The 12108-nt window shown below is 44.8% G+C and overlaps 1 protein-coding gene across 2 annotated transcripts in view; it reads left to right on the top strand.

The window, feature by feature from the left end:
* The window catches only part of LOC126174799 (juvenile hormone esterase-like), a 257536-nt gene that overhangs the window by 28249 nt on the left and 217179 nt on the right, over positions 1-12108 (top strand). For both annotated transcript variants that reach the window (XM_049921171.1, XM_049921170.1), the window contains exon 4: positions 3063-3248. In XM_049921171.1, coding sequence (XP_049777128.1) covers positions 3063-3248 — 186 coding nt within the window. The remainder of the gene's footprint in view (positions 1-3062; positions 3249-12108) is intronic.

Genomic DNA, 12108 nt, shown 5'->3' with positions numbered 1-12108 from the left:
AGTACTGGCAGCCACTAGCAGATACCATGGAACGCTATACAGAGAGGACGTCGAGATAGTTCTGCAACCAGGGATTTCATTAATAAGGACGAGGCGTGAAACTGAATGGCATCTTGATCCCGGTGCTGAAAAAGATGTGTACTAGTCTTCTAGCACGGGGTAGTAGCAATAGCGGACGATGGCAGCCGACAATGACTAATGCGTTCGGGTGTTCGAAGCATGCGACGTCGCACTACTGCGTGGGAGCCCACGTAAACGGAATTTTGCTTCAGTCAGCAGCGAACCAGAGTGTGAATCGGACACTCGAAGAAGCCACGCTCGCCCTTGAATATGTCTTCCGCAGATGGAGACGAAACGATGGGTTTTAATGTGAAATCCATTCGGCCATGACACAATAAATCGGTATGGTTTATTACCTGTATAATACAGATTGATGTGTTTATGAAAAGATGATGATGAGGATGGTGGTGGTGGTGGTGGTGGTGGTGGTGGTGGTGGTGGTGAGATGTCCATTCAAAATCACAGTGAGGATGATGTAATGTGGGCTCTAGGTAGTCGGCAATTTGGTTTGGGCTGTGGGAGATATCACGGAGAATGTTGAATGGAGAAGGTTGAAGGGTGTTATTGTACGAAGGAACTGATAGTCTGGGTGCAAGCTTCAGAATAGGATTTTGATCCAGCTCGGTGAGGAAGGGGAGGTTTGGAGCCTTCATTAGGGATGGAATAAGATGGGTAGGGTTGGTTACGGTGTATGGCAGGATAGACCTTGGGCTGGTTTCACAGTCTGTGAGGGGAAGACGATTGAAATTCGGTTGGGGAAGGGTATTAAATGCGTGAAGATGGAGGTAAGGTGGAAGTTGTTGACATAGGAGTGGAATCTGGCCAGGGTTCTCATGTATGGAGGAGATTATAGATCGTTGGACTCAGTTTCATTGGAGACATAGTGTGAGCATGTGGGTGCTATTCTGTCATTCTGGGCAACGGATTAATCTGAGATGTATCCTTTACCCTGTGGCACCTGCAAGATGCAATTTCCACCCACACACTACTACAGAAGTCAGACAGACGCTCCTAACGTTCTAAATAGAAATGCCTGAAAAACTTTCAGCAATAAATATCTTCTGGAGTCGTCTGCTGTAAGGAAATGACACAAAAATTCACAAAATTTCTTACGTAACTAGTGGGATACTTGGGTACTGGAGTAGTGCTAGTTAGTGTAAGAAAAACATGAAACTAACGAAAATTACTATTTATTTTGCTAAAATTCTGAGAAATCACAATGGCACCTTTAGTTATGAACTGAACAAGTTATTTCCGGTTCCGGTTATCTCTCAAGGATAGGATTCGCTAATGAAATTTCTATACAAAGTTTAAGAGTGTTATTGACTTGACAGAATGGCTGACAGCTGCGCCTACTCAACTTGAATAATTATCCATTAGAATGTTTCTAGATACAGTCAAGGCTGTCACGTGTGAAATGCAGTGAAGTGTACTGTTGTGGAGGAAATATGGGGCTCACAAGAGCTGTAGCGCACAATACCATAAGCTGCGATGACTGCTGTCTGCGCTGCTCGCTGCTGACAAATAAGATAACTCTCGTCCTATCTGGATTGACCTTCATCAATCAAACTCTCCCTACGCCTTGATGAAGTCAAGGACTCCTATTCGCCCCTAGTCTAACTGTTGGCGTGGTACACAGGTCAGATAACCAGTCCACCGCAATGCCACTCAAAAATTCGCTCGCAGGCGTTTAACTATAACTCTGTCCGTTACACCGCACAATAAGTGTGGTGGCCAACACAGTGAACAACGCTTAATCACAAGGACTCGATATAGAGTCACACTCCAATACGCTCTCAACAGAGGTGCTCTCCCAGTGAAGTACTGAGAAGAGACTTGTTCCTCACTCTTTGAGTACACATACGAGCGCGCACGCTCTCGTTACGTGTCTCTCGCTCCAAGAGCGACAACGGAATGGCCCCTCTCCACGCCAGATGTTAAGGGGTATATCTTTCGGTCTCTTCCATTACTCCTTCAGCTCAAGGCATCAGGAATATTGTCTGCCCATCAGCATTGCTCTTCTAAAATGGGAGAATGACGTTTCGTTTAAGGCGACCAATCCGTAAATCTGTAGCGTTTGACGTTTGCTGTCTCCCTGTGAAAATCTCTGAAACTGCGTGCTGTATTTGTAAAGAATGCGTAGACTGGGCGCTCCCACACAATGTAGCGGAATTTACTTTTAAGCCGAACACAGGGTTGTTCTTCCTTTCACTCGACAAACGCTGTCTGCTCTATGGGCGGTCACCGGCCGACATAGATAGGCTGAGTCATCCTCTGAAAGGACCGGTCCCCCGGCGTGCGGTTTGCGTCTCCTTAACTAAAAGCCCCTGCGGCCGTCGTGTCTTGAATGTGTGTGTGTACGTCAGCCTCGAGTATTTCAATCTCGGTGCGTATTTGCGATTTATTAGTTATTTGCATATCGTTTACATGAATTCATACAACATTGACTTTATCTTATCAAATTTGGGTTCGAATGAAGCGTCTTGATGTGCGGAATATGATTGTGAGGGCGGAATATGTAAGCAATGAAGGTCAGGAGACCACGACGTCTTACAGTAGGTGCGGGGTAGGTGTTCCAGGTATTAAAAGAGATGGAGCAATTTGTCTGACAAGAACAGACAGAAAAGGGGTGAAGAAAGGTAGACGGGTATGGTAGGCAACGTGGAGATTATGGCGCTCTAGGGTTTTGTGGTAGGGGTAAAATTTACGTGCGGCTGAGGTCCATGCTGCGTTGGCAGAGGTAAGAACGAGATGGATGATAGTCTATTAGGTGTGGATAATAGTAGGAGGACTTACTGACAGTATCCGACCTGTTAGTAGCTTTATTCTATTTCGGACTTTCTTCTAGACGGTTAGTAAGTGGAGATTCCACGTTAGTTTCTGGTCGGCTGTTAGTCCAATGTATTTTGCTGTTTAATTAGGGTGACTAGACTGTTGTGAATTGTGAGATGAATGTCTTGGGGAAAGATCATTTTAACCTTATGTGTCTGCATTTGTTTAAGGCTTTCTGAATACTGGCGACGAGAATGCCCCAGGGAATTACGGTCTCAAGGACCAGGTGGCGGCGCTCAGATGGGTCAAAGAGAATGTAGAAGCCTTTGGTGGCGATCCCAACAGCGTGACGATTTTTGGAGAGAGTGCAGGGGGCGCAAGCGTGCACTATCTCATGCATTCTCCTCTCACCAGAGGTAAGTGTACAGCGTGGACCACTCTGTTCTCTTCTGAACAGTGCCAGCCGACCACTAGTAAGTAATTTTTGTGGTGATAAGGACTAGTCGGTATTTACTCTCTAGTCGTACCATTACATTGTAACATGTACGTTTTTAGTAACGTAACTGGCAGTAATCTGCAACACATCTGTTAGAATGGGAATGACATGACAACATGTAATTTATCTCGTCACTTATGCGCTTTGCACGTAAACCGTCAGTAACTTTGAACGAAACCAAAACTGCATGAATTTACATAACACAAAAACTGAATCTGATGCAACTCTATTGATTTGAAATTGGCTCTGCTAATAAAAACTTGATCAATTTGAAAATAATGGTCCCTCTGCTTATTGATGTTATCCCTGAAATAATAAAATTTCTTATCTTTATCTGTGCAAGGATAACGCTCTTCGCACTGCTCTCTGTCATTACTTTAAGTTGTGTATAGCATATGTCTATTGTGCAAGGCTGTTTCTTAGCACACATTTTAATTAAATAAAATATGACTGAGACAATAACTTCTTGAGCAAAATAATTAATCAAAAACGACATGGATCTCAAAAACTGGTATTAATTTGTGGTAAGAAACAATAACGCACTAACTTTAAAACTTGTATTTTGACTGTTTCAAAATTAATAATGTTCACAATTAACACACAATAAACTGATTATACATTAACAATTAGCTTTACAAAATCATTGTAGGTGAGTGCTATACATTGTCTCAATTATCACGTACGAATACTCTCATTACATTGGAAACAAAACATCTTTCTTTACCTTAATTGTTTCCAGTACAGTATCATTCAAATAAAAAATCATTACTGCCCATAGCGAGTAGGTATATATCCAGCACAACACGTCTTTACACTTGCGAATCTTCGTTACATCTCCCTATCTAAAGTTACTCTAGTACATTACTTATAACACCTTGAACCAACGATCACTGTTGAGCAGCGACAATACTACACAATCGATACTACATTTGGCCATCTTTGGTTCAATATAAAATTTTCTTGCAAAATTTTACCCTGTGTATAGGCCTTTCAACGTCCCCACAGTGCAGCTGGATATAGCAAACACCCTAGTTTGCTCCGTTAACGCAATATTTGGGCGAGATTTGTGAGAGTGATAGGTGTATGCTGCAGAAAGTGGGAAATAGTAGAAGACGTATTCGCACCACGTTGGGTCCACTCATATGAACGGAATATATCTGCTCAGTTTTAAAATCGGAAATTTTTTTTTATCTTTTGGCCATTGCAATCAATTTATCTCAGAATTGAAAAATTGCATTAGAATGATAATACACTCCTGGAAATGGAAAAAAGAACACATTGACACCGGTGTGTCAGACCCACCATACTTGCTCCGGACACTGCGAGAGGGCTGTACAAGCAATGATCACACGCACGGCACAGCGGACACACCAGGAACCGCGGTGTTGGCCGTCGAATGGCGCTAGCTGCGCAGCATTTGTGCACCGCCGCCGTCAGTGTCAGCCAGTTTGCCGTGGCATACGGAGCTCCATCGCAGTCTTTAACACTGGTAGCATGCCGCGACAGCGTGGACGTGAACCGTATGTGCAGTTGACGGACTTTGAGCGAGGGCGTATAGTGGGCATGCGGGAGGCCGGGTGGACGTACCGCCGAATTGCTCAACACGTGGGGCGTGAGGTCTCCACAGTACATCGATGTTGTCGCCAGTGGTCGGCGGAAGGTGCACGTGCCCGTCGACCTGGGACCGGACCGCAGCGACGCACGGATGCACGCCAAGACCGTAGGATCCTACGCAGTGCCGTAGGGGACCGCACCGCCACTTCCCAGCAAATTAGGGACACTGTTGCTCCTGGGGTATCGGCGAGGACCATTCGCAACCGTCTCCATGAAGCTGGGCTACGGTCCCGCACACCGTTAGGCCGTCTTCCGCTCACGCCCCAACATCGTGCAGCCCGCCTCCAGTGCTGTCGCGACAGGCGTGAATGGAGGGACGAATGGGGCCGTGTCGTCTTCAGCGATGAGAGTCGCTTCTGCCTTGGTTCCAATGATGGTCGTATGCGTGTTTGGCGCCGTGCAGGTGAGCGCCACAATTAGGACTGCATACGACCGAGGCACACAGGACCAACACCCGGCATCATGGTGTGGGGAGCGATCTCCTACACTGGCCGTACACCACTGGTGATCGTCGAGGGGACACTGAATAGTGCACGGTACATCCAAACCGTCATCGAACCCATCGTTCTACCATTCCTAGACCGGCAAGGGAACTTGCTGTTCCAACAGGACAATGCACGTCCGCATGTATCCCGTGCCACCCAACGTGCTCTAGAAGGTGTAAGTCAACTACCCTGGCCAGCAAGATCTCCGGATCTGTCCCCCATTTAGCATGTTTGGGACTGGATGAAGCGTCGTCTCACGCGGTCTGCACGTCCAGCACGAACGCTGGTCCAACTGAGGCGCCAGGTGGAAATGGCATGGCAAGCCGTTCCACAGGACTACATCCAGCATCTCTACGATCGTCTCCATGGGAGAATAGCAGCCTGCATTGCTGCGAAAGGTGGATATACACTGTACTAGTGCCGACATTGTGCATGCTCTGTTGCCTGTCTCTATGTGCCTGTGGTTCTGTCAGTGTGATCATGTGATGTATCTGACCCCAGGAATGTGTCAATAAAGTTTCCCCTTCCTGGGATAATGAATTCACGGTGTTCTTATTTCAATTTCCAGGAGTGTATAATAAACAGATCTATAGAAATTATTTATTAGATGGAATGTTATTTCTCTTAGTAAACGCATAAAAGCTTTGATTTTACGATATGTGTGCTATCTGGAGCAAATGTTTGTAATACAACCTCTCTTTTCCTTCTTTTTCTTTCTTTTGCTTGTACCTTTTTCCCGCAATGACGCAGGGTCGGCATGGTTAATCGGATTTGTCAAGGTTAATTTAAGGGGGGGCCGGATGCCCTTCCTGCCGTCAAAATATTTGTAATACAACCATGAAGGTTAAAAATCTATGAAACCAAAACGTTGGTAGGACCTCGTAAATTTCGTAACAGAAGGAAAAGAAAATTTTCTCATACATGCGTTGAGCCAAACACTGGAATGAGTTAACGAAGTCGACAGATGTAAAGGTAATTTCGGGAGTACCCTAAAAAAGTGTGTTAGGACTGTTACTGTTTACAGTGTACATAAATGATCTTGCAGAATGCGTCGGAAGCTCCTCAAAGCCGTTCGCGGTTATTTATAAGAAGATAGCAACTCCAGAAGAAAGGAATGACTTGCAGAAGGACCTACAGAGGATTGATGAAGGCAGTTGATCTTGAACTTTGCACATTGCACATTGCGCGGCAGTACAACCCGGGGCAATGTAATTAAACAGACACACGTCGCAGAAACCCACACTTTTCTTTTTTGGTCATCAGTCTTCTGACTGTCTGATGCGGCCCGCCACGAATTCTCCCCTGTGCTAACCTCTTCATCTTCGAGTAACACTTGCACGCTACGTCCTCGCATACTGTGCGTGTAAGAAATGAACGTATAAGTGCCTCGGACAGGAAGTAGTTGAATCCCGCCGAATCATGAATGGAAAAATGTCGTTCGAGAAACACACTTATCCAAGAGTAGACCCAAAACGAGAGATTGGCAACAAGACAAGTAGTATAACTAAACGTAACGTACGCCAAATTCTACCAACTTTCAAATACAGTATAAGCGAACAAAGTCACGACAGTGGTGCGAATACAAGTGAAGATGTGAACCTGCTATGGGAGATGCAGCTCCTTTGTGTTGCTCGGTCGATCATGGAGTCTGCCCATGTGTTCCACTGCTGACGGGCCACTCATGGCCTGAGTTGGGGGACGTGAGAAAGCAGATAGATATTGTAGCTTTCTTTCGTCCAGCATCTCCGACTTAGTAAGTTGAGGTGACTAAAGTCATAGGATAACGCTTTACACATACACAGATGTCGGTAGTGTCGCGTATACAAGGCATACACTGATTATTCAAAAAATTATGACCACCTACTTAATAGCTTGTTTTGGGAACGAAATACATCACTAATTCTGCGTATCACAGATCGGACAGTTTGTTGGTAGGTTTGTGGAGGTATGTGGCGTTAGATGTCTACACAGGGGTCATGTAATTCGCCTAAATGACGGTCCGACTGGTTTGCGTACGCTGTGATGGCGCCCGATAGTCACATAGATGGGTTCCATAGGACTTACATCAGGCGAAATTGGTCGCCGAGACATCAGCGCTAGTTCACTACAATGCTGCTGTAGGCCGATTCTGGCTCAGAGAGGCGGACAATTATACCGCTGAAAGATGACATCGCCGTCGGGAACGACATTAAGCATGAAGGTGGCTCTCAGCTGTCAGCGTGTCTTCGGTTACTACCACAGGTCGCACGTAAGCACAGCAGAATCTATTCCGTAGCATAATACTGCTCCCACCAGCTTGCGCTGGCACTGCACGTTTCAAGCCGCATTTCGCGTTGGTGATGGTTATTTTTTGAGAGGACCATCGACCTGGTATAGCAAAAATGTAATTCACCCGAAAAGCCGAGGCATTTCCATTAATCGACTGTCCAATCCCGATGGTCCCATTCCCAGTGCAACCGTAATTGAAGATGTCGTTGGATCAACGTGTGAACACCTAGGCATGATCTGCTGCAGAGCTTCATGTACAACAATGTACGATGAACGGTGTGCTCTGAAACACTTGTGAGTGTACCAGCATTGTTCTCTTTATGCAGAGATGACACAGATCACCATGTATACTACTTTACAGGGCAGACGAGCCTCCGAAACCCACGTTCTGTGAAGAGTCGTGGACGTTCAACCATTTAACGCGTAATGGTAGGTTCGCTGTCCTTCTACCTCTTTCGGTAGATATGACATTAACACGTTAACATTCGACCAGTTTCGCGGTTTTCGAGATAATCGTTCATAGGCTTTGAGTAATAAAAATTGGACTTCCTTATTTGCAGCTCATATCTTCGCTAGGGTGATACCCCATCCGTCTCTGTCGCGATTACATGTTTTCCATTGCTTGCCACGTGACTGCAACGTCACCAGGCGGCATCCAACCTCGAAGTGGGCAGTGGTCGTAATGTTTTGGATTCTCAGTGTAACAGGGCACTGCATTGGCGGAGCGACCGTTTGCACTCAGGTGATTTACATGAAAAGGTCTCGGACGTGATTATAGTCGCACGACGGGAGTTAACAGACTTTGAACGTGGAACGGTAAGTGGAGCTAGCTAGACACATAGGACATTCCATTTCGGAAATCTTTAGAGTATATAATATTCAGTGATACGCAGTTGTAACCTCCCCACAAAATAAAATAATAATATGAATATGATTCTGATTCAAGTGTAACCTCCCCACAAAAAATAATAAAATGAATATTATGGATAAAGATTCTGAGACAAGTGTAACCTCCCCACAAAATTTAGTAAAATGAATAATAATAATATGAATATGATTCTAATTTTTTTTAGTGTAACTTCAGAACAAAATTGGTTCCCATTTATAACCTCCCTACGGAAATTCATTCACATTTAATGTACCCACAAAATTCTTTTCTCATTTAATGTAAGCTCGACGCAGAAGAATTCCTAAACCTCGTAATAAAAAATAAATTCAGTAACCTGGTAAATTTTGGACGACAGCAGTGCTGCGTCATGGCCCTGTAAGATCATTCTGAATAAAAAAAAGGAAAAATTCTTACCTCAATGAAAACGGCGAATATTTCTGCTCTTACCTAAAATTTTTCCGGCACAGCTCTGTGCAATGCTGGCCGATAGATTTGTCATTTATGAAAGGAAGCAACTGTTTTTTTTTTTTTTTTTTTTGCAACAACAGGAATAATCATGGATTGAAGAAATTAGTAAATTCTTTAAATTGAAATGAATGTTTGTTAGAAATTACTTTATATCACGAAGATTATTATTAGGACATTTTTAAAACATTTACATGGGAATTCAGATACATTACTAGATATGCGCTAGGCTGCTTTTTACCTTATACAATAATACTCAGGCTCCGGCATCGCTGCACCGCGACCGGCCCAGCCAGCATGATACACTATACCACACCAGAGCAGACTGCAGACAAGCGCAGACTAGCACCTTACTGCTACAGCTACACAGTTCCTACTCAGTTAACACTGCTGTCCGGCCCCGGTAGCTGAGTGGTCAGCGTGACGGAATGATCCTAAGGTCCCGGGTTCGATTCCCGGCTGGGTCGGAGATTTTCTCCGCTCAGGGACTGGGTGTTGTGTTGTCCTAATCATCATCATTTCATCCCCATCAACGCGCAGGTCGTCGAAGTGGCGTCAAATCGAAAGACCTGCACCAGGCGAACGGTCTACCCGACGGGGGGCCTTAGCCACACGACATTTCATTTCATTTCAACACTGCTCTCTGGTCAGCGATTCTCCTATACCTTGCATATCGCAGGCAGCGCATTAGCAATACATCGAAATTACATCTGCTCAGACTTCTTACATAAAATTACATCTGCTCGGACCTCTTACATAACATTGCATCTGCTCGGACCTCTTACACAGTGGTAAGATTGTGCCGAGAATTCCAGGTTTGAGGCATTACATCTCACCACGGACACCACAATCGCCGACGGCCTTCACTTAAGCTAGAGCAACCGCATTTGCATAGAGTTGTCAATGCTAACAGACGAGCGACACTGCATGAAATAACCGCAGAAATCAACATGAGACGTACGAGGAACATTTCCTTAAGGACAGTATCTTTCCTAACAGCAAGAGATCGCCTGCAGCGCCTCTCCTGGTCTTGTGACCATACGACTGGAAAACCGTGGCCTGGTCAGATGAGCGCCGCTTCGAGCTGGTAAGAGCTGACGGTAGGGTTCTGGTGTGTCGTAGACCCCACGAAGCCATGGACCCAAATTGTCAACAAGGCCCTGTGCGAGTTGGTTGTGGGTCCACAATGGTGTGGGCCGTGTTTACATGGGATGGACTGGGTCCTCTGGTCCAACTGAACCGAACATTCACTGGAAATGGTCATATTCGACTACTTGGAGACGAATGTAGACATTCATGGACTTTATGTTCGCAAACAGAGATGGAAATTTTATGGTTGGAAATGCTCCAAGACACCGGGACACAATTGTTCGTAGTTGGTTGGTTCTGGACAATCTGAGCGAATGTTTTATCGACCCAGATCTCCCGGCATGAATCTCATCGAACATTTATCGGACATAATCGAGAGGTCGGTTCGTGCATAAAATCCTGCACCGATAACGCTTTCGCAATTGTGGACGGCTATAGAGGTAATATGGCTCAACAATCGTATTTCTGCAGGGCACATTGAACGACTTGTTGAGTTCATACCACGTCGAATTGCAGAGCTACGCTGGGCATGAGGAGGTCCGACACGATATTGGGAGGTATCCCATGAGTTTTGTCACCTCAGTATAATTTTTCGTTGGAGTCTGTCTTCGATGTGATAAAAGTAATAATATTACTTCAATAGAGAATATTTCATAGAGTCCAATAATGTGGAAGGTATCAGAAACGAAAAAGTAATCTCAAAATTGGGCACTGATGTGAAGAGACACTGCAGATCTGTAGTTGGAACTGAAAATACCGTCATAAAACGAGAGAAGAAAAACACTCGACGATGTGGATTTATGAGGAGATGAGGTGGATGGAGCTGCTGTGTTGCCTATTCACACGACTAACTGAACAGTCAAACGTATCATGTGAAGGGGATGCCGTCATTCCTTGATCTAGTCGTCAGGGTGACAGGTGAGTGCAATAAAACTAAGAGGTGTCATGTTGTGCATCTGATTGCGGCGAGATCGTAGCTGCGCAACACGTAGGACACTCGATGACAGCAATACTGAAGAAGAAACCTTGAACAATTGTCAAATGACAGGCTATCATACACATAGAAAAAGTTGGTGTGGTAACTTTAATTACTTAAACCACCCACACGATAGGAAGTTAACTTAAACTACATTACTAACACATAACACTGGAAAAGTAAAGGTCGTTGAAAGAACTGATTCAGCAAAGAAAAGTTAAAATTATCTGTAGTGAAAAGAGTGCAAAAGGAATTCTACTGTTAAACGACGAGAGAGAGGAGACGGAGGATATATGAAGAGGGAACATTAAAGTTATGTACAAGTTGAGGTGACACAGGAAGAAATGGGAATCAAGATGGAAGACAGGAATCAGGTATTAGCGTCAGGGTTCAACAGAGCTTTGGAAGATTTGCAATCAGTAAGACAGAAGGTATAGATAACATTCGACTATAGAAGCTCATTTGTAGAATCTATGAATCTGGGGTCAAACCGTTCAGCTCTTGAAAAAATAAATATTATTCACAGGATGCCGAAAACAGCAATGACAGATAAGAGCGAGAACTATCACAGAATCATCTCATCTCATGCATCAAAGTTGCTGATAGGAATAACATACAGAAGAATGGGAAAGAAAATTGGGGGGGGGGGGGTTCTGTTACATGACGATCAGTTTGGTTTGAGGAAAGGTAAAAGCTCCTGAGAGGCAGATCTGATGTTGCGCTTGATGATGAAAGCGACTTGATAAAAGTTAAAACATTTTCTTAGAATTTCTCGAACTAGAAAGGGGTTCGACAGTGTAAAACGGAACGAGAGTAGTAGCATAAGATGGTTTCTGGCGCACTTTTGATATCAAATTAATTGATCAATTAATTCCGCCCTCCCACTCTGGCCACAATCAGCCTCCCCTGGCCAGTATGTGTCCCCTTCTCCCACCACCCCTCTCGGAAACCACTACCCTACCCCTCCCCTCCTCAACCCAGAAAAATGGGCGGG

Source organism: Schistocerca cancellata, chromosome 3 (genome assembly GCF_023864275.1).
Source record: "Schistocerca cancellata isolate TAMUIC-IGC-003103 chromosome 3, iqSchCanc2.1, whole genome shotgun sequence".
NCBI lineage: Eukaryota > Metazoa > Arthropoda > Insecta > Orthoptera > Acrididae > Schistocerca > Schistocerca cancellata.
Note: the sequence above shows the minus strand (reverse complement) of the source record. Positions and strands in the feature narration are given on the sequence as shown.